The following is a 24,144-nucleotide window of genomic DNA, read 5'->3' as shown; positions in this document are numbered from 1 at the left end:
TGGTGGTCAGTGCTATCATGTTTGCTGTTGTGTGCTGGGGCAGCAGGCTGAGGGTAGCAGACACCAACAGAATCAACAAACTCATTCGTAAGGCCAGTGATGTTGTGGGGTGGAACTGGACTCTCTGACGGTGGTGTCTGAAAAGAGGATGCTGTCCAAGTTGCATGCCATCTTGGACAATGTCTCCCATCCATTCCTTAATATACTGGTTAGGCACAGGAGTACATTCAGCCAGAGACTCATTCCACCGAGATGCAACACTGAGCATCATAGGAAGTCATTCCTGCCTGTGGCCATCAAACTTTACAACTCCTCCCTCGGAGTGTCAGACACCCTGAGCCAATAGGCTGGTCCTGGACTTATTTCTACTTGGCATAATTTACTTATCTTTATTTAATTATTTATGGTTTTATATCGCTATATTTCTACACCATTCTTGGTTGGTGCGACTGTAATGAAACCCAATTTCCCTCGGGATCAATAAAGTCTGTCTGTCATAAAGGGAACGTTCAATATTTTAAAAGGTTACATTAAATTATGAACATTTTTCTTGATTTCAGGTCTATCTTCAGAGTATCTGTGCTCTATATATGGTTCGCTGTGAGCGAATCTGTTCGCACAATGCTTGTGTGTTATTTAGTGGTGAGCCTGCAGATGTCAATGTATACATTTACAATTATGCTCTCGACATCCATTGACTGAAAGTCATTTTCTGTCTCCGCAGATGCTGTCTGATCTGTATCACATTTCCACATCTTCTGTTCTTTGTTCTTCAAAGCCTTTTTCCATGGATTGACTGATTTGCTCTTTCTTGTGAATGGTCCTGTAATAATCCCCCCCTCCCCCCCCAGCAGTTCAGTGTATTCTATGAATCTAAGTCAATGTTCAAATTTATTATCAAAGTACACTGTACGCACACCATAAACAACCTTGCAATTCATCTTGTAAGCACCATCTCCACTTTGACAATGCAAGGGGGAGGAGACCTAGATGAAGTCAAGAGACTGCAGATACTGGAACATAAAACATCTCAGCATCTGCGGAGGAAAAAAGGTGCAAATTGATACTTTGGATCAGGATTCAAGCTCACTACAATGGAGCAGTATCAGGGCAGAGGAAGAGAGACTGGTAGGTGATTGATGGAGCCAGATGGAAGGATAGGTTGGGCAGAAGGGGCAGTTACCTTGCCCTCTGTGTTCTCCCAAACACATGCACCTGTCCTCCCAGTTTCCTTCTCCCTTTGTTCACATTTCCCCTCCACTTCCATCTGCTCATCATCCCCACGTACAGTACCTACATACCACCCCTTCCCACGCATACACCTTCCTGTACTTCAATATACCGACAAACTTTTCCCCAAGTCCTGATGGAGGTGTCAACCCAAAATGACAACTTAGACCTTTCGCTTCCACAGATGCTGACTGACCCACTGAAGTTCTTCCAGTGTTGTTTTAAATCCTGGTTGTGTACCTTGCACCAGGCAAGCTATTGAATAAAATCACTGTACTTTATATAAAATGGAGTTGTGGGATAGAGGTGGAACATACTGGAAGCTAGGCCCTACTGGATAAAATTTATTAACTACGTCAGTTATTGTTTCAAGGCACTACATGTTTAACTGTCTTCAGGTCTTGTACTGATTATTTTATGAATGACTATAAATCACCAACTGCAAGAACATAGGAAGCATCAGATTGATTTCATTTACGGCTGGTTTGCCTCCTGGTGTGCTAGAGTTGACACAGGTGTGGTACTTAAAAGCTTCAGAAGCTGGCATTTCAGATTGAGGCCAGTAGCCACAAATCTGCTGATGAAGTATACTTTTAAAAAAAACTTATTCTTGATCTTTGGTGAGGAGGGATTTGAGTTGTTTGCTCCTCCAGCAATGAAATTTGTGGATAGCAATCCTGTTCTCCCGGGATGAACAGAGCAGGTAGTGCTGCTTTCTTAAGGTTCCTGTGGTGGGGTTTTGACCCCAACATCTGGTGCCTTCAGTGTGGAAATTGCCTTTTCTTCCTGGGATCATGTGGATTTCCTACTACATGCTGGTTGGTAGATCAGTTAGCTACAGTAGGAGGTAGAAGGCTTGGAGGGTAGTGATGGGCATCCGAGGGAGAAGGGAAATAAATGAGGGGATAAGATCTGGGGGCCAGAATAGAGTTGATGGGCTGAATAACCTGTGTCATAAGGGATAGATGAAAATATAATAGAGTCATCGAGTTCTACTCCACAGCAACAAGCTCTTTGGTGTAAATCATCCTCTGGATCTGCTTTACCTGAATCAAACTGAGTGCTTCATAAATCAGCTGCAACAAAAAGCAAACCTGAGCAGGCCGGTGATTTGAATAGCTGTATTTATTCAAATTGCAGCAATTTACCAGAGAGCAGTCCAACTGAATTGAAAAAGACAAGTACCTAAACATAAGAAGCTAATAACGGGTTCGTGCTTGGTTGTTAAAATATCTACCAATCAACAACCATTTCATTCAGAGAACCTTTAGAAGCAGTAGACTTTAGTTTGGAAGTTTTATTTTGTCATCCTTGTTTTTCTTTGCCATTCTTACACAATTAGTGTGTGCTGGAGTACTGTCCTCTTGGCCATGGCTGCTCCCCGTCATTCAACCCAGATGCCATTGTTTACAGGTACCGGGGTTGTTAGACTGAAGTTTGAAATAACACACGTAAGCCTGGCTGACTTCCTCTTCCTCCCTCAAAGCACCTAGCAGCAGACAGCAATGCAACCTTGGCTTAATTCTCCGGATCTAAGAACGCCAAGGTCCATTTTAGGACTCCCTCACCTAACTGAGAGTTGAAAACGTGATAGAGGCCCGGGTCTAAACCTTTGTGTGTACAAATCAGAGCAGGAAACCCAACTCGCCCACTGAGCAGTGAATTGTTCCAATGTCACCAATTACTTTTCTTCAAAAGGAGCACAGTTTCTCCGAGTCTGGTCCTAGGAGAGTGTAACTGAAGGACCTGATTGCAACCCTTGTAAGGTTTGTGTTCATTTTATAATAATAACCCATTTAGGTGATAGGTATTCAAAATATATTAAATAAGAGATCATACATGATTTTTATAGTGCATATTTTAATATCTCAGAAAATATAAATCTGTTCAATAGAAGTATTAAATTGTTTGCTACCCCACTCAATGTCCCTGAATGGCTTCCAATATTCATTGATAAAGGTCAATGACCTGTTTGTCTCTCTAGCGGTGCTGGCTGACTTGCTGTATATCTGTTTTTCTTTCAAATATTGATGGTGCTTTGTCAAATTTCCAGTAAGGTTAGCTTTCATTTAAAATGTTGTGCTCCTTATTCCAGTGCCCTCTCCCATTTCTTGCTTTCCGTTCCCACTAGATCTCAGTGCTTCAGCCCTTCTAGTTAAGTCACCTTCCAGCAAACTCTAAAAGTTGCAAGGATGGGAGTCTTGACCTTACTAGTGCCTCAGGACTAAGCTGAAGTTTAAAAGCCATCAATAGAAACCTTGTGCTGTCCAAATGTTGTGGAGATCTCTGCTGGGTTTTATCCATGACCATAGATGTTCAGACTGATGCAGTTTTATAAGCCTAACCACATTCGAAACCCTATGAAGATAACAGCAGTAAAATCAATTTTACCGTCAGAATAGAACATAGCTATTAAAGTCTGTGGAAAGAAAGACCAAGCCGGCTTTAGACAAAGCTAAATGGGATAATTAAAGCATGTTGAAATTGCCTCAAATTTAGCACAACATCCAACATTTATTGCAGTTATTAACCTAGGTTAGTTTCCTACTGTTTTAAGTGCTTTAAATTAGTGGGACTAATAAATTAAATGCATTTCTTCCCTGTGATAGGTGAGATATTGAATATTAAATTATTTGGATAGGCAGAACTCCAAGCCCAAAGCTTTGTCTGTAGGAACTGTCTCCCTGCCCGAGACAGAGATGAACCCTGTAAACATCTCAGATCCCTGAAGTAAGCTGTCAGCTCCACGTGCTACAATCCTTCGGGATTCTGCCCGTGCATTTGTTGCTGGATCTTCTGCAACATTTCTTGCATTCGCCGCAGCTGCAATAGAAGAGAGACAACAAAGCCGCGGTCATTTTACAAGGAAGACGAGGCCTTCATCTCACCACCAGGACAATGGTGGGTGTATTTCTGGTCATGTAAAGCTCTCGCCTAAGTTATCCACACAGCACATTATGGCCATGATTGACCCTGCCCTGATTGGAAGACCCTACACATACATTGACCGAGATACAGTATTATAAGGAGACAGTGGTAAATTCATGCCCTACATTCGGTAGGTTTCAATGAGATCCCCATGCATTCTTCTAAGTGCCAGTGAGTACAGGCCCAAAGCTACTCTCACTCTCATGTGTTAACCCCTTCACTCTCAGAATCATCCCCGTGAACCTCCTCTGGACTCTCTCCACAACACATCCTTTCTGAGATATTGGACCCAAAACTATTGACAATATTCCAAGGCAAACACGAGGAAATCTGCAGATGCTGGAAATTAAAGCAACACACACAAAATGCTGGTGGAACGCAGCAGGCCAGACAGCATCTATAGGGAGAAGCGCTGTCAACGTTTCGGGCCGAGACCCTTCATCAGGACTAACTGAAAGGAAAGATAGTATGAGATTTGAAAGTAAGAAGGAGAGGGGAAAATGGAAAATGATAGGAGAAGACCGGAGGGGGTGGGGTGAAGCTGAGAGTCAGAAAGGTGATTGGCAAAAGGGATACAGAGCTAGAGAAGGGAAAGGATCATGGGACGGGAGGCCTAGGGAGAAAGAAAGGGGGAGGGGAGCACCAGAGGGAGATGGAGAACAGGCAGAGTGATGGGCAGAGAGAGAAAAAAAGTGGAGGGGTAAAAAAACTAAATGTATCATGGATGGGGTAAGAAGGGGAGGAGGGGCATTAACGGAAGTTAGAGAAGTCAATGTTCGTGCCGTCAGGTTGGAGGCTACCCAGCCGATATACAAGGTGTTGTTCCTCCAACCTGAGTGTGGCTTCATCTTGACAGTAGACAATCTTGACGATATTCCAAGTCCGGCCTGACTAGTGTCTTATTAAGGCTCAGAGTTATCTCCTTGTTTTTATATTCTATTCCCCCTGAAATAAATGCCAGCATTGCATTTGGCTTGTTTTTAACCACAGAGTTAATCTGTAAATTATCCTTCTGGGAGTCTTGCACGAGTGCTCCTAAGTCCCTCCGCACCTCTGATGTTTGAATCTTTTCCCCATTTAGATAATAGTCCACATCATTGTTCCTTTTACCAAAATTATTATCGTATGTTCCCAACACTGTATTCCGTCTGCCACCTTTTTGCCCATTCTTCCATTTTGTCTAAGTCCTGCAGCAATGGCATTGCTTCCTCAGCACTACCTACCCCTCCACCTGTCTCCGTATCGTCTGCAAACTTTGCCACAAAGCCATCAATTCCACTATCCAAATCATTAACAAACAATGTGAAAAGTAGCGGTCCAATACAAACCCCTGAGAAACAGCACTAGTCACTGGCAGCCAACCAGAAAAGGTCCCCTTTATTCCCACTCGCTGCCTCCTGGCTGTCAGCCATTCCTCTATCCATGCTAGTATCTTTCCTGTAACACCACAGGACTTCATCTTGTTAAGCAGCTTCATGTGTGGCACCTCATCAAATGCCTTCTGAAAATCCAAGTAAATGACATCCACTGCCTCTCCTTTGTCCACCCTGCTTGTTACTTTCCTTGAAGAACTCTAACAGATTTGTCAGGCAAGATTTCTCTTTACAGAAACCATGCTGACTTTGACTTATTTTTTCATTAGTCTCCAAATACCCCAAAGCATCACCCTTAATAATAGACTCCAACAATTTCATAAGTACTGAGGTTAGGCTAACTGGCCTATAATCTCCTTTCTTGTGCCTTCCTCCCTTCTTAAAGAGTGGAGTGACATTTTCTATCTTCCAGTCCTCCGGGACCGTGCCAGAATCAAGTGATTGTTGAAAGATCATGACCAATGCATCCGTTATCTCTTCAGCAACTTCGCTCAGTACACTGGGATGCAGTCCATCTCGTCCAGGTGACTTATCCACCTTAAGACCTTAAATTTGCCTAGCACTTTTTCCTTTGTAATAGCAATTGCACCCACTCCTGCTTCCTGACACTCACAAACCTCTGGTACACAGATAGTGTCTTCCACAGTGAAAGCTGATGCAAACTACTCATCAAGTTCATCTGTCATTTCTTTGCCTTCCATTACTACCTTACCAGCATCATTTTCCAGTAGTCCAATATAATCTCTTACCTCCCTTTCACTATTTATATAACTGAAAAAACTTTTAGTATCCTGCTTTATATTATTGGCTAGTTTGCCCTCATATTTCATCTTTTCCCTTATAGCTTTTTTTGTGGCTTTTGTTGAATTTTAAAAGCTTCCCAATCATCTAATTTCCACTCACTGTTGCCACCTTATATGCCCTTTCCTTGGCTCTTATGCAGTCCTTAACTTCCCCTGTCAGCCACAGTTGCCCAGCCCTGTCATTTGAGAACAACTACTTCTGTGAAATGCATCTATCCTGCACCTTGTGAACTATTTCCAGAAATGTTGGCCATCTCTCCTCTGCTGTCATCCCCGCCAGTATCCTCCTCCAATCCACCTGGGCAAGCTCCTCTATATGTGACTTGTACTTCTCCCTCTCAAACTGCAGTATGTATTCAATCATAGTATGACTATAATGTAAAGGGTTCCTTTACATTAAGCTCTCTAATAAGATCTGGGTTATTACACAACACCCAGTCTAGTAGGTTCAAACACAGCTGTTCTAAAAAGCCATCTCATAGGCATTCAACAAATTCTTTCCCTTGCATTCCAGCGCTAACCTGATTTTCCCAATTCCCTTGTATATTGAAGTCCCCCATTGCTCAAGGTTATTGTGTCATTATCCTTATTACATACCTTTTCCAGCTCCCTTTGCAAACTCAACCCCACATCTTGGCTACTTTTTTGAGGCCTAGATATGACTCCCATAATTGTTTTTTATCCTTGCAGTTTCCTAACTCCACCCAGAAAGATTCAACATTCTCTGATCCTGTGTCATCCTTTTCTAAAGATGCAATTCCACCTCTTACCAACAGAGCCACACCACTGCCTATGATCTCCTGCCTGTCCTTTTGATACAAAGTATATCCTTTGACGTTAGGCTCCCAACTATGGCCTTCTTTCAGCCATGACTCAGTGACATCCACAATGTCATAGCGACCAATCTCTAACTGTGCCACGAGTTCGTCCACCTTATTCCTAAGTCTACACACATTTAAATACAGCAGCTTCAGTCCTGCATTTTGAATTTTGCCTCAGTGGTACAATTTAACTCTTTGCTCTGTCTGTATTTGTACCCAATCACTGGCTTGTCCTTCCTTACAATCATGTTACATCCATCATCTGCTGGCTCATCTTCAGCTCTATCATACCGATTCCCATCCTCCTGCCGTATTAGTTTAGACCATCCCAACAGCTCTAGTAAACCTGCCCAGAAGGATATTGGTCCCCCTTGGATTCAAGAGCAACCCGTCCCTTTTGTACAGGTCCCACCTGCCCCAGAAGAGGTCCCAATTATCCAGAAATCAGCCACGCATTTATCTGCCACCTCATTCTATTTCTATCCTCACTGTCGTGCTACACAGACAGCAATCCTTGAGGTCCTGCTTCTCAGCTTCCTTCCTAACTCCCCGTGTTCTTTTTTCAGGACCTCCTTCATTTTTCTATCTATGTCGTTGATATCAATCTGTACCGCGACTTCTGGCTGCTTACCCTCTCTTTTCAGGATATTGTGGACGTGCTCAGGAACACTGTGGACCCTGGCACCTGGGAGGCAAAGTATCATCCGTGTTTCCATTCTACGTCCACAGAATCGCCTATCTGTCCCCCATTACTGCTGTCATCCTCTTCAGTTCCCTACCCTTCTGAGCCACAGGGCCAGACTCAGTGCCAGAGGCACGGCTGCTGTTGTTTCCCCTAGGCAGGTTCCCCCCTCACCTCCCACCCCACCAACAGTACTCAAAATGGAGTACTTATTATTGAGTGGGACAGCCACAGGGCAGCTCTCCGCTATCTGACATTCTCCTTTCCCTCTCCTGACAGTCACCCATTTATCTGTCTCCTGTAGCCTTGGTGTGACTACCTCCCCGTAGCTCCTGTCTATCACTGCTTCACTTCCCCTACATGTGTACGCAATTCACATATTTATACATATAACCTATAGCAAGTTATTTAAACGAACAAGAATGCTTAATCAATATATATATATAAAATTACTCCATCATTACCTAAATATTAATTATAAATGAGCACCATGTGCACTACCCAAAGGACATTCATCATCTCACCATTGCTAATATGGCAGAGACTTTCATATTGATTTGGAAGAAGATGAAACGACAACATTACAATAACTGAATTGCACTAACTATAAATAACTACCCTTGCCTTCTTTCCTACTGTGAAGCTCTTAGATGATGCTGGTATTAGTTTCACTAGTGCTGAACTCTGAATGAGGAATGAAGAAACCCTTGGAATTTGTCCTGCCATCTTAGCTAATTCTGATGCAGACAGATAAAATGGGACCACAGTGGGGTTGAAGGAGTGTTTGGAAGTCTTCTCTGATTCCTGCAGCAATTCCACCCTTAAAATCTCCCACTGAATGTCTTGGAGAGTTAGAGTGAGCCAAGTACAAGGTTAGCCTGCAGGCTTCTCTCATTAACACAGACTAATGAACTTTTCAATGCAAAGCTTTATTTCCTTGAAGAACCTAAAATGTCTTAATGCAACCACTCACTCGAAGAAAGGTTGATTATATTTTTTTCTTACCTCCTCATCCTTCTCCCGGATTATTTTCTCTGTCTCGTTATCCGTCAGACCTGATACAATGGGAATTGGGAAATCTGTGCCACTCTCCCTTGTAAGTTTGCTGAAACAAATTGTAGGAACATTTGAGTGTCTGTCTATCACACCCCATGTTAAAGCCATAACCAAAACTTGTTTTTATCAATGTTTATCAACCTTCAGTAAAGAACAAAAAAAACTTGTCCATCTAGGTGACAACTATTTGCTTTTTGAATATTATCACTGCAGGATTCCTACCATCGATACAGGATGGATTGGCAGTAAGCAACTTTGTGCATTAGTCCTGCAGTGAACAGGACCCATTGCTCCCATTTCCAAGGTAGACTTTGTTATTTCCGTTCTTGGTTCTTTCAGCCAGCCAGGATACATTCCATCTGAATGTGGAGATTTTTCAATCTGAATCATCTTGATAAAACCTTTTTTTTCCCACCTGATCCTATTTCTCTCCCATGTCTTCTATCGCTGAATTAGCAGCATCTTAGAGGGCCATGTCCGAGCCTTTTCTTCTGCCACCGCAGTATTTCCTGATACTCCAATTGGTCTGAGATTCTTTTAATTATCTTTTTACCTTCTGGATATAATACAACTTCAAGTTCCTCATATGAAACTTGCTTATCTTGATTCATACATTCATTTTGCCTCTCTTCCTATTTGTGTTCTTTCCATTCAGTTTGGAATTTCTGTTTATGTGGAACCTGATAATTTAATATACTCAGTTCCCACTTCATTAGATACCTCCTGTATGTAATGGATTGTGTGCATTTTGAGATGCTCTTCTGCACACCTCTGTTGTAATGTGTGGTTATTTGTTGCCTTCCTGTCAGTTCAAACCTTTCTTATTAACAAGTCGATTTTACCCACAGAAATTTTTGTTTTTTGTACCTTTTTTTGTGAACTCTGGAGACTGTTGTGCGTGAAAATCCCAGGAGATCAGCAGTTTCTGAGATACTCAAACCACCCCAAATTGCACCGACAACCATTCCACGGTCAAAGTCACTTAGATCATGTTTCTTCCCCATCCGGATGCTTGGTCTGAACAACTGAACCTCTTGACCATGTCTGCATGCTTTTATGTATTGAGTTGTTGCTATACAATCAGCTGATTAGATTATTTTTCATTAATGAGCAGGTGTACCTAATAAAGTGGCCACTGAGTGTTCTGATGGAAGGTCTGACATGTTAACCGTACCTTCCTCCACAGATGGGGTCTGACCTGCTGTGTAATTCCAGCAATCTGTTCTTATTTCAGCTTTCTGACATCTACAGTCTTTTATTTTTAAATGTTCAAATTCATTTTAATTTCAGTTATCCTGAAAACAGTAGCTTTAAGTGTCATTCATTTCTCCAATAGGTATGGTATTGTTTGTACTTAAACTCTATTTGAAATCTGACCTCACTTAACCGTACAATTTAATTTCAATTTACCGGGGCCAGATCCTTTTACAGCTGTCCACATTTAGAAACACAGAAAATAGTATTGGTTTATTATTGTCACAGGTATTGGGATGCATGCCATCCAGACAGATCAAGCCATACATAATTACGTTGAAGTATATATAAAAAAAACAGAATGCAGAACATTGCGTTGCAGTTGCAGTGGAAGTATATTGCAGGTAAACAAATAAAGTGCAAGTGCAAATAAGGTAGATTTAAAGATCAAATATTCAGGAGGCCTACGAGAAGTCTTATGACAATAGGATGGAACTGCCCTTGAGTCTGGTGGTCTTTGATCCCAAGCCATTGTCTTCTGCCCAACAGGAAAGGGGAAATAATGAAAACAGAAACAGGAGGAGGCCATTCGGCCCTTTGGGCGTGCTCCACTATTCTACATGATCATTATTTCGCGTTTTGAATGATTCTGATTCTTTTTCGTTGCTACTCTAAACTTAATATTGTGATTAGTTTCTTAAAATGAATGAGGTTCCACCTGGTTCTTTTCCTAGGACTACATCCATTTGGTTATGAGTTGAGTTTTTGTTATGAAGATGAAACTCTGTAACAACAACCCTTCTACTTGTACTCCATGAGTATAGTCAGAGGCTGAAGGACCTTCCTTGGGCTGAGGACCAAGGAAGGCGGAGGAGTGGTTAGAGGACTGCTTTGAGTCAGTGGACTGGACTGTATTCAGGGATTCATCTTTGAGTCTGAATGAATACACTGTTGTCACTGACTTTATTAAAATGTGCGTGGATGTGTGTCCGCCTACAAGAACATACCGTACATACCCTTATCAAAATTTCTGAATGCATCAGGAGATTCATAGTCTACTGAGGGCTAGATCTATGGCATTCAAGTCTGGTGATCCAGGACTAGACCAGGTATGACTTGTGGAGGGCTATCTCAAGAGCACAGGAACAATTTTGATTGCTTTTAGAGGCAGTATCAGACGCACATCAACTCTAGCAGGGTTTGCAGGCCATTACTGTCTACAAAGCGAAACCTACCATGATGAATGGCAGTCATGATTCACTCCCAACTGAGCTCAATGCCTTTTATGCTCACTTTGAAAGGGAAAATAAAACTACAGCTACGGGAGTCCCTGTGGCATCCAGTGACTCTGTGATCTCCATCTCAGAGGCTGGCGTTAGAACGTCTTTCAAGAGGGTGAGCCCTCGCAATGCGACAGGCCTGGTAGGTCTCTGAACCCTGTGCCAACCAGCTACTGAGTGTGTTTAGACATCTTCAGTCTCTCGTTGCTACAGTCGGAAGTTCCCACCTGCTTCAAAAGGGCAACAATCAAACCAGTGCCCAAGAAGAGCAGGGTGAGCTGCTTTAACAACCACCATCCAGTAGCCCTCACATCTATGTGATGAAGTGCTTTGAGAGGTTGGTTATGGTTAGAATCAACAGCTGCCTTAGCAAGGAGCTGGACCCACTGCGATTTGCCTATCACCAAAATAGGTCTACAGTGGATGCGATCTTGTTGGGTCTCCACATGGCTGTGGATCCGCTGGACAATACTAATATTTACATCAGGCTGCTGTTTTTGCCTACAGCTCAGTGTTAAACACTACCATTCCTACAGTGCTGATGAAAAATACTCCAAAACCTATAGGTCTCTGTACTTCCCTCTGCAACTAGATCCTCGACTTCCTCACCGGAAGACCACAGTCTGTGCAGATCGGAAATAACATCTCCACCTCACTGATAATTAACAATGGCCCACCTCAAGGGTGTGTGCTTAGCCCACTGATCTACTCTCTCTACACCCATGACTGGGTGGTGAGGCACAGCCCAAATGCCATCTGTAAGTTTGCTGGCAACACCACTATTATTGGCAGAATTTCAGATGGTAATGAGAAGGCGTACAGGAGAGAGATAGATCAGCTGGATGAGTGGTGTCACGGCAACAACCTTGCACTCAACATCAGTAAGACCAAAAAACTGATTGTGGACCAGAAAGAGTAAAATGAGGGAACACACACCAGTCCTCATCAAGGAAGCAGAAATGGAAAGGGTGATCAATTTCAGGTTCCTGGACGTCGACGTCTCTGAGGATCTATCCTGGCCCCAACATAGTGATGCAGTTACAAAGAAGGCATAGCAATGACTATATTTCATTAGAAAATTTAAGGAGAATTGGTATGTCAGCAAAGACACTTGCAAATTTCTACAGATGTATGTGTAGACTGCCAAAGGACATCCTCTACGGAGAACTAGCAACAGGCAAGAGGAACGTTGGTAGACCCCAGTTTGAGGAGCGGAGAGCACAGCGGACAGCAGACAACAATTCCACAACACCCTACACATGCAGCAACTGTGGCAGAGCCTGCCATTCCGGGATCGGCCTCAATTGCCAGAGTCGACGCTGCTTGACAAACCAGTGACTACCAGAGGCGCAGTACCCATGGCCGACCACGACCAACAGAGGCCGCTCACTCATGTGGAGAGCATTCTAATTGGCTGCATCACTCTCTGGTACGGGGGTGGGGGCATCGCACAAGATCAAAATAAGCTGCAGAAAGCTGTGAACTCAGTCAGCCCCATCATGAGCAGCATTCAGCACATCTTCAAGGAGCAATGCCTCCAAAAGGCAGCAACCATTGTTACGGGCCCCCATCACCCAGGACATCCCTCTTTTCATTGGGTCCATCAGGAAGGAGGTACTGGAGCATGAAGGCACACACGCAATGGTTCCAGGATAGATTTTCCCCCTCTTTCATCAGATTTTTGAATGGACTTTGAACCCAGGAGCACCACCTCACTAGATTTTCTCTTTTTGCACTATTAACTTTTTAATTTACAGTTTTATTATGTATTGCAATGTGCTGCAGCCATATAACAACAAATTTCATGACATATCCCAAAGACTTTAAACCTGCTTCTGAAAGTAACTACTGCAAAATGTGGTGATGTGTCTGCCAGTTATCTCCTCTCTCCCATCGGAGATAATCTAAGACTACACTTGTTATCACACATTGTGATGGTGTAAATTAAGTAAATGGTGAGAAAACCAGATGATGCAGACGTCGATTTCAAAGAAGAATGCAGAACATTACGGCTTTACCAATGAAGTGCCACACCATAGGATGTTAGCATATACAAAAATAACTTGTATACTGGTGGAGTTTAGAAACGGAAGGGGGAAAAGAAGTGTGCAAGGAGGAAGCAAGAGTGATAAGGGAAGGCGGGTGGGTAGAAAATGTCCGTGGGACTCTGGGGCAGCTAGGCAAGTGGAGTGCTAGCTCCGGCATCTGAGCGGGTGGGACGACAGCGCGGGAAGAGCTGGAGCACCAATCTTAGTACCAAGTTTAAAATGGTAAATTCTTCAATTTGATAAAACAACACCAAAGATTCGAGGAGCGTCTGTGGTTGTTTATGCAGATTATCGTTAAGTTTCTCCTGTGCTGATGAGTACATTGCTCCCCTACTTAGAACCATCCTACAGAGTTTATTTCAGTGAAGTCCATGTACCTCCCTATACTTTAAAAACAACACACCTGCTTGGGTTATGCTAGGAACCTGGCACAAACCCCTGGTTTCAGCTGGTATCCCACAGCAATGAACTACCCTGTCTTGGTGTGGAGAGGCTGACTGTAGGAGCTAGTGAACCCAGTCCCCTGTGCCGAGATGTGGGCCTGCCTGATCTAGCAACAACTGCTTCTTGTGTTGAGACTGCCAGGGCTTACAGTCTCCCTCTTCACCTCATGTTGGATGATGATGGAAGCTTCTCTCTTCCTTGCCTATTTGCTTAGCTACACAGAACTCAGCTTAAGAAATTTCTCAAAGCCGATCAGTTGAGTGGTCAGAGACTGTATTTCTCTATTTGTTTATAATGGAATTTTTTAAAAATTTGGATGGCTACATAGACTGCATTACCATTTTCCACTCTCTATTAACCCTGAGTAAAAAAAAAAATTTCCCTTTTAAAGTGAGATTGAATTTTCAACTGGTCTTTTTCATTTTGTGCTTCTTGCTGCTTGGTGTTACAGAAAGTTACTATATAGACTGATTTCTAGCAATTTCAATATGGAATGTCAACTGCCCTCCCAAAAACATTGGGGTGGTGGTGGGGGGTTGACTGCCCTCTTCTGTAGAGCTTGAATAATACCACACCGATGGACATGTTGGCCTTGGAGAAGGTGTGAGTGAAATTTGCTGAAATAATGCTGGACTAAAGGGTTAAGGTAGGGGGACAGGATTTGTGCACTTAGGTTGTACATTTATACATTGCCTTTGTAACTTTAGAATATCTCAATAGACATGATACACAACAAGATACCTCTGAAAAGTGCTAGTCCAGTCACACACAAAGGTCTCAGATTAAAAACGTTATGAGATAAATTACTTCAGTGACCTTCATTCTGGAAGTTAATTTGGGATATCTGTTCTCCAGTCCAGCCCAACTACTGGGGTTCTCTCCTTTGACCTCCGACTCTATGCCTTTTCTCTCCTTTCAGGTTATCTATACATTTGTGTCTAAGCAATTGATGATCTACACTAACTATCATGTTTTAAAATTATGTTGGATATTTTATATTTACATCCGAGGGAGACATAACCTTGCTTTAAAGTCTAATCTGGAAATGCACCACCTAGTGGTACTTTCCTTCAAGACCCACATCAGAACATCAAAGTTGTTATATATTTAGGTCTTAGCAATAAACTCGAGCCGACAACATCTAACTCACTGGCAGGCGTGCTAGCACTGAGCTGTAGGCAACAGTATCATGGTCAGGGGATGAACATTTGGAGGTTTTTAAAACTGTTCTGGAAGGCTAGGAGGTAGCTTCTTTTCAGCTGAAAAAGAAGCTACCTCCTAGCCTTCCAGAACAAAGGAGCACAATCTTAAAATCATAGCAGGGCTATTCAAGTGTGCTCCAGGAAAGACTGTTAAAAGGGGGAGTAGGCATGATCATCTCTCTTCTCCAAATGCTAGGAGTGCTGGATCAAGCTTAAATTGACAGGTGTTGAAACGAGGAAGTCTAGCAAGGCACGTGCTTCAGCAGGTGAATGGAATGACATGTCTGCTTCAAATGGCAGAAACCGGCCCAAAGGCCAAAAGGCATAGTACAGTTCCATTTGGGTCATCTTGGTTAAAGTTAAAAGGGTTACTGAACAAAATGTTAATTCTGTTCTTGTGCTTCTGATGTCAAATACAGTGGATACAAGCAAGATAAAATGTAATATCTGTTCCTGAAAGTCATATTGGATGTGGTACATCTTCTGACCCACGACAGTGCATTGTTTTTGGTCATATTTAAGATTTTCAAGATCTAGTTTGCTACAGAATAAAACGGATCAAGTCCTGTTATCTCATTATCTCGTAATCTTTCCTTTACTTGTGATGAAACAGTTGATAACATTTGACCAGCTCTGCCCAATAATGCAGCTTTTATGAATAACTAAGGGACTACAAAACTCTGAGAGGTTTAACTTGTTTATTTGTAGTTTTAAGACAAGACAAGCTGAGGTGACTAGAGGTTGTTGAGTGAAATTGGTTTGAAAATGACGATGTGCAGGCAACTCAACCTATCTCAACCTGCAACAGAACCAGAAAGATTTTTTAAGTTCTTAATACTACTTTCAAGATAATTTAGTTCTAGATTACAAGGCAATTGGTTTTTTTTTCCCAGTCCAAAAAGTATAAAAAGGCTGGCTTCAATACAAATGAGACTGCCAACTCCAAACCTTTCCCTCAGAACTGATGGTGGAGAATTCACACCATATTGTTGCAAAGGAAATTGGGCAGTCCATCCTACTGCCATTCATTAATATCATGTCTGATTGGTATCTCACTGTTGCTCCATATCTCTTGATTTTGTTAGAAATGAAAACATCTGTTTTTCACCATTTTTCCACCAAGGACAGTAGCAAGAAATGTGCAGCCTCATCACCTCCATTGTGTCAATTTTCCTTGTTTCTTAGGAAAGATTCACTACCCACAGAATTGTCATCACCTGCATCAGACAATAGCATCTGTCTGAGGTGCTATTTCCTAAAGAAAGATATCTGGTGCAGTCCAAGTGGTGTCCAGCTTCCCAGAGGAAAGCTGTTATACCCTGTGGTTGTACATTGTTTAAGGAGATTATGGCTAAAGACCAGGCATGGTTCTGAGTATATCCAGCATCTCAGATGAGGCAGTAAAGGAAGAAGCAATTATTTACATTGGCAAATTTCTGAGCATAATCAGTGTAATTAACCACAGACAGAAGGGTCAAATTGCCCTAGTTTAAGAGAAGTTCTCAACCAAGGCTAAGTTTGGTCTCCTGCAAACACAAAGCTTATGGTTGATGGGTCATCATGATGCAACAGAACACACAACTTGACTAAAGCATTACACCTCCCTGGCCACTTTTTGACTGGCGACCTACTAATCCACTCGACCATGCAAAGTGAGGATCTGTAGAGACTTGGATCATGTTACAGTAACATCTGACTGTCACACAATGAAAATGGAACTAGAAGACCTAGTAGACTGGTACTGTGACTATTCTCTTCCTCCAGAGACAGGAGCTGAGCCTTGTTACAAACTTTAAAAAACACTTGCATTTATGGTTCATCCTTTGAATATTACAGAGTATTTCTCAAACATTTAAATTCCTTTAGAAGAGTGGTTATGGTTAAGGAGGCCACTTGGCCCATCAGACATGTTGTTACTCTGTACAGCAATTAACCTAAACCCATTCTCTTTACCACAGCCCTACAAGTTTATCTTTTTGTTTCCTTTTGGAATGATTGATCTGCTTAATTTCCATCACAGGCAAGAAGTTGAAACCAATACCATAAAAGTGGAACATAAAATGTTCTTTCTCATCTGCCCCATCTCTCTTGGCCAAAAGTTATTATCTATGTCTTCTAAATGTTATAAAGAGAAACTTGGTCTTATCTAAATCAGTCATAGCCCTGTATTTCTCTGTCAAATCTCCCCTCATCTCCTCTGCTTCACTGAAAACAACACCAGCTTGTCCAACCTAACCTGCAGCTGAAGGTTCTATTTGCTTTGGAAACTGCCCTGTTTGTTCTGATGAATTTGTTTCAAACTACAGGTACCTCTGTTCCTGCAAAATTCCCTTAAGTGTAGGGGTGTAGGGGTGTGTGTGTATGTTTATGAGAGATATACATACACACTTACACACACACACACACACACACACACACACTTACACACACACACACACACACACACACACACACACACACACACACACACTTACTTGATTGGAGAGCTTCAGGTAAAGGAACCCTTGGGGCAAGTGATCATAATATGATCGAATTCACCCTGAAATTTGAGAAGGAGAAGCTAAAGTCAGATGTGTCAATTTTACAGTGGAGTAGAGGAAATTACAGAGGCATGAGAGAGGAGTTGGCCAGAATCACTTGGAAAAGAACACTGCCGGGGATGATAGCAGAGCAGCATTGGCTTGAACTTCTGGAAATAAAGAGGAAGTAGTATTCTAAAGGAAAGATGACACAACTGTGGCTAACAAGAGAAGTCAAAGCCAACATAAAAGCTAAAGAGAGGGCATATAATAGAGCAAAAACCAGTGGCAAGATAGAGGATTTGGAAGCTTTTAAAACCCAACAGAAGGAAAATAAAAGAAGTCATTAAGAAGGTAAAGATGGAATATGAAAGTAAGCTAGCCAATAATATTTAGGTGGATACCAAGTGTTTCTTCAGATACATAAAGTGTAAAAGAAAGGTGAGAGTAGATATTGGACCTCTGAAAAATGATGCTGGAGAGTTAGTAACAGGAGACAAGGAAATGGCAGATGAACTGAATAAATATTTTGCATCAGTCTTCACTGTGGAAGACACTAGCAGTATGGTGGAAGTTCCAGGTGTCGGGGAGCATGAAGTGTGTGAAGTTACCACAAGTAGAAAGGAGGCTGTAAGGAAACAAAGATCCGAAGGTAGATAAGTCACCTGGACCAGATGGTATACACCCCAGAGTTCTGAAGGAGGTGGCTGAAGAGATCGTGGAGGCATTAGTAATGACCTTTCAAGAGTCACAAGTTCTGAAATGGTTCCGGAAGACTAGATAATTGCAAATGCCACTCCACTCTTCAAGAAGTGGCAGAGGCAAAAGAAAGGAAACTGCAGGCCAGTTAGTCTGACCTCAGCAGTTGGGAAGATGTTGGAGTCCATTATTAAGGATGAGGTCTCAGAGTATTTGGAGGTACATAATAAAAGTAGGCCATAGTCAGCATAGTTTTGGGAAAATCTTGCCTGACAAATCTGTTGGAATCCTTTGAAGTAACAAGCAGGATAGGCAAAGGTGAATTGGTCGATGTTGTGTACTTGGATTTTCAGAAGGCTTTTGACAAGGTGCCACACATGAGGCTGCTTAACAAGCTACAAGCCCATGGTATTACAGGAAAGATTCTAGCATGGATAAAGCAGGGGCTGATTAGCAGAAGGCAAACAGTGGGAATAAATGGAGTATTTTCTGGCTGGCTGCCAATGACTAGTGGTGTTCCACAGGGGTCTATGTTGGGACCGATTCTTTTTGTTATATGTCATTGATTTGGATGATGGAATTGATGGCTTTATTGCAAAGTTTGCAGACGATATGAAGATAGGTGGATGGACAGGTAGTTTTGAGGAAGTAGAGAGGCTACAGAAGGATAAGACAGATTAGGACAAGGCAAATAAATGGCAGATTGAATACAGTGTCAGGAAGTGATGGTCATGCACTTTGGTAGAAGAAAGGATTGACTATTTTCCAAATTGGAGCAAAGATACAACAAAAATGAGGTGCAAAGGGACTTGGGAGTCCTTGTGCAGGATTCCCTAAAGATTAGTTTGCAGGTTGAGTCTGTCGTGAGGAAGGTAAATGCAATGTTAGCATTCATTTTAAGAGTACTAGAATAAAAAAGCAAGGATGCAGTGTTGAGTCTTTATAAAGCACTGGCGAGGCCTCACTTGGAGTATTGTGAGCAGGTTTGGGCCCTTATCTTAGAAAAGATGTGCTGAAACTGGATCAGGTTCAAAGGAGGTTCATGAAAACCATTCCAGAATTGAATAGCTTGTCATATGATGGCTCTGGGCCTGTATTCACTAGAATTCAGAAGAACAAGGGGTGACTAATTGAAACTTATCAAATGGTGAAAGGTCTTGATAGAGTGGATGTGGGGAGGACCAGAGCACACAGCTTTAGAATAGAATATGTAGCCTCTCCACCCCCCCCCCCCCCCCCCCACTTTCTGCCAAATGCATCAACTCACATTCTCTATATTACGGTTCACCTGCCTCGGTCTGCCCTTTCCTGGCAGCCTAATATCTTACGATGTTTTTAATTGAGACATGTGGCTATAAATGTGTACAGCGAAATCCAAACAGCGAGCGTTCAGATTAGTCACGTATTGATGACTGAGGGAGGACCAATAAGTAATTTGTTAGCATGTCTGTGGAAGCAGAAATTTCTCAAGGTTGGGACCCCTGACCCCTACCCCCAAGTCTATAGATATGGGATGAGAGAAGTTTGACTTTCCAAAGTTGCACCTTTACAAGTATACAAATTATGAGAGGTATATTAATAAAAGACTGAAAGAGCTCCCCCTAGGATGAAAATGTAAAATGCATTCGAGCATGGGTTTAAGGCGAAAGGGGGAAAGTTTAAAGAGATTTTGAGACTTTTTTTTTTTTACGCACAGAGAAGGGTAGGCGACTGGAAAGCACTGCCAGGGGAGGTGGTGGTGGAAGCAGATACGATAAGGATGTTTAGACAGACACTTAAACCAGGAACGAAGGGCTACACGTCACATGCAGGCAGATGAAACTAATTCAGCATCATGGTTCACTTCATGCGCGGAAGGGCCTGTTCCTGCATATGGCTCTGTGTTTAAAATAATTCTGTAATAGTTTTAGAAAGATTCAGAGAGTAAGAAGTGCTAAAAGAATTTATTGGATGGTATTCAGTCAATGGCTTCCATGACAGTTCAGTGGAAAATGGGAAAGGGTTGAGGAGTGGTACCGGAGGAGGTTCGGAACAGGGACTTTAAAAGACAGACATTGCTCAGGCCCATGCTGGTGCCCATGGCTACACCTTTGATTTGTGAGAAGTCAAACCAAGTTCAACCAGGTGGATGAGAGTGTTGGCGGCAGGAGCTGGTTACATCTTTGTTGTGGAAAGAAGTGGAGGGCTTTAAGACCTTCCTGATGAGGTGTATAAAGACTGAACATCCATTGTGAAGATGAGTTGGGAAGGGGGCTGTGAAACTAGAAGTTGTCCAAATAGTGGAGAGCATGCAAGGTATCCCAGATGTGGTTTGGAATGAACTGGACAAAGGGGAACAGTGTGGACTCAAGTTATCAGGTGAGGCATTTGGTAGAAAAGCAAAACCACTGTCCGTACCAGCACAGTGCTACTTCTCCATCTTGAGTAAGAGGTAGAAGGGGGAAATGCGGAGTTAAGGCACGATCAGGTTAGAACAGCGGTTTCCAGAGTAGGTGATATCACACCTCTGGGAGCAGTGAGAGTTTCTAAGGGGGTGAAAAAGATAAAGAAGGCAGTGGGGGGGCACTCAGTAGCAAGGGGGCAGCTGAGGGATTACAGGCCTAATTTAATAAATAAAGTACTTTTAAGTATTTGATCCTCAGTGTCTCGTAGTTGATTAAGATGAGCATGGAATCACCTCACCTCTTGCTAACCCACTGTTCTCTTAGACTTTGCTTGAAGCATGTTATGGTTGTTGAAAAGCAATGTGACACTTCTGTACCTGCATATCGGACTGAAGAAATTGTGTATTTACGAGCATTATTGATGTTCACAGTGCTAGCTGGAATGATTCCCATATTCATCATGCAGTGATGCAGTTCCTGGGAATTACGGTATTAAATGGAAATGGAAAACACTTCAACATATTTGCCAGCACTTCACAACAAAACAGTGATGGTTTGCATGTTTCATACAATGTTTCATTGCTCAATGCTAAATCTAGAAAGCCCCAAACAATTGCAGAAGAGCTAGTTCCACTGGCAGTACGGGAGGTTCTGAGTACAGTTATGCACAAGTCACCAGACCAAATGATTAAAGTAATTCCACACAGCAACAACTCTGTTCAAAGATGAATAGATGAAATATCTGAGAATGTAGAAGACACATTGTGTAACATACAGGGCGACAGAAATTGTTCAGCAGGTGGATAAGTCAACTTTGCTTCTTGGTTATGTTTGTTCCTTAAATTATGAAAGCATGGTTCAAGAGTTGTTATTTGCAAGGAGACTAGAAGCAGATATGAAGGGGAAATCAATATTATGGGTTGTTGAGAGCAATTTTTCCAAAGAGAAGGACATTCCTCTCACCAACAATCTTGCTTGAGCAACAGATGGGGCGCCATTAGTATCAGGATACAACCATGGAGTAATTACTTTTTTGAAAAAGTTGTAACTAATATATTTACCATTCACTGTGTATTTCGCAGACAATGTCTTTTCACAAACAAAACAATTCAAACACTTGATGCACACAGAAATCAGATGGTTATCGAAAAGAAATGCCTGACATACTTTGATGCGCTCTTTGAAGCTGAGATAAAGTTCTCAGAGGACTTGGATGCTTTATACAGTAATCAACTCAAGAATATTAGGCATGTCATTGCTTATTTGTCCGATTTATTCACAAAGATAATGAAATCAATCTTCAATTGCAAGGAAATTATATGAATCTTCTCAAAGTCAAATCAGTCATCTTCACAGTTCTGTCTGTTAGCCATATTTAAGTGCAATATTGTCTGTCATGACCTTTTCCAATTTCTATGCCTCTCTGAGTTGGAAGAGATAGAAAGAATACCAGATGATAATGTTCATATATACCCTGCCCATCTAAGACATGTCAGAGGGATTTCAGGATCTCCTCTTGATCCAAGTTGAGAATTGGGTAACATATCTACTCCAGACCACTTGTAGTGAGGAAATAAGAGGAAAGATGGAGGAAGTACTGATCTTGCTACAAAATGACTGAGCTGAAGCCAAGGTTCAAATAATCATATCAAGACTTTTAGTTGCAGAAAGAAATCTCTGAATTTATCCCGCACTGTGGAAAAATGTCAAGATGTTCTTTGCCTTTCCAACATATTTAGTGGAGTGTGGTTTCAGTGCAGTTGCTCAACTTCTTTCAAAGCAATGATACAGACTGTGAATTACTGAACGTGGGGATCGGAGACTCCTTCTGAGTGACAATCAGCCTGATGTTGAGAAGTTGATGGCACTGCACCAAGCTCACCCATCTCATTGAAAGGTGAAAAATCAATGAAATAGTGAATAGTTAGACTACTAATATCTGCTCTAAAATTGTTGAGAATTGTTTTTACTGTAATTATTTTATTTGTAGCTTTCAATAGGTTTGAATAAATTTTTTTGCAATTATTTGGTACTGCTTTGAATTTGCAGTTTCTATTTCCTTTCACTGTGTATTGTAAATCAAAATTCTTTCTAGCTTTTATATAATGTCAAGAAAGGGAGGGGGTGAGGGTGCTGGGGATGTGGTCTGGGAACCAAGGAAGTTTGAGAACCACTGGGTGAGAGGCTGTGGAGGGGAGATCACTTGGCATGATAAGGTCTGTGACAGTGTGGGAGATGTTGGCCTGGTGTTCGTCAGAGGCTTCACGATCTAGAGGTAGGTGGTCCCAAGTGCAGGGTTTTGACCCAAAATAACAAAAATTCCTTCCTTCACCAAGATACGACTTGACCTGCTGAGTTCTTCCAGCAGATTGTTTTCTAGATCTTATTGTCCAGCAGCAGTTTTGAAGATAATCAGATGTATTGACTGTAGTCACCTTACTATGGCATTATTTGAACTTACAGTCACTGGAATTACTAATCTCTCCCTCTAGCAACTCCTTCCCTTCCCCATCCCACCCCAACACAAGCAATTAACTGATTTCAACCAGTCAGTACACTTACTTCCTGTTCCTTTCTTTCACCACCATCCTGGTCATGCTCTGGATGCACTGGGCCCGGTAATTTTCATAGTGTACATCACGTGTTACGTCCTTCAGGTCTTGCATGTGTGTTCGGATCAACATGTTTCGTAACTTGACAAAGTCACAGTGGGTTGGATTCTCCACTGTGAAGAGACAATGGGACAGAATAAAAGGATGTGGATGAAACCCTTTTATTAAAAAGCAGTGTGCTCTAAAGCACTTCATGGACACTAAACAATCTTAATCTTCCAAAAGGACCACAGCCTCGTTGTGGTTGGAGGCTTGCGTGCGTCAATGACCTGGGGAGCTCTGTTGGCAGGAGTCAGGGCCTTATGCTTTAGCTCTTGGTAGGGTTACCCAGGCTAAACAGGTCAAAGGGTTGAGGGTAGTCCACCGGTTTGGGAGTTCAGCTCAGGGATGACAAACCTGACTGGAAAACAAAGTTGTTACAGAAAATGCAATGAAGAATCCTTCTACATCTGAGTGCGATGGTATTCCTGAGTCTCCAAACGGGACTTGCATGACTGACACTGTGTAAACTGAGAGGAAGCTACTGACATGACGAAAGAAGCCTTGAACAACAAGAGACAACTGACAAAGTCCCAAAGCAGATCTCAGTTCAAGTCTCTTTGCCTCCACAGATGCTGTCTGACTGGCTGAATTCCTCCAGCAACTTGCCTTTGGCTCCCGATTCCAGCACCTGCTGTCTCTTGTGACTCCAATGAGACAAATGACCTGTCAATCTGCTTTTGGAAGAGACAAGACCCTATAGGCTCCTTAATATCCACTTGAACAGATTGAAAGCCCTGCTGTAACAACTCAGCCAAGCGGCAATGTGTCCAAAGCTGCGACACTCCCTCAGTTTACAACTTTAGACCCCGAATGGGGTGTTCCCTCAC

At 42.3% G+C, this 24,144-nt stretch overlaps 1 protein-coding gene across 11 annotated transcripts in view; it reads right to left on the bottom strand.

Annotated features, from left to right (window-relative positions):
- Positions 1 to 2,337: 2,337 nt before the first annotated feature.
- Positions 2,338 to 24,144, bottom strand: part of LOC140731817 (septin-4-like) — a 92,320-nt gene continuing 70,513 nt past the window's right edge. For all 11 annotated transcript variants that reach the window (XM_073053663.1, XM_073053666.1, XM_073053669.1 and 8 more), the window contains 3 exons: positions 23,226 to 23,388; positions 8,843 to 8,942; positions 2,338 to 4,053 (listed from right to left, as the gene is read on the bottom strand). In XM_073053663.1, the coding sequence (XP_072909764.1) occupies positions 3,982 to 4,053; positions 8,843 to 8,942; positions 23,226 to 23,388 (335 nt within the window). In that variant the 3' untranslated portion in view covers positions 2,338 to 3,981. The remainder of the gene's footprint in view (positions 4,054 to 8,842; positions 8,943 to 23,225; positions 23,389 to 24,144) is intronic.

This window comes from Hemitrygon akajei, chromosome 8 (assembly GCF_048418815.1).
Source record: "Hemitrygon akajei chromosome 8, sHemAka1.3, whole genome shotgun sequence".
Lineage (NCBI taxonomy): Eukaryota > Metazoa > Chordata > Chondrichthyes > Myliobatiformes > Dasyatidae > Hemitrygon > Hemitrygon akajei.
This window is presented reverse-complemented; position numbering and strand designations above follow the sequence as displayed.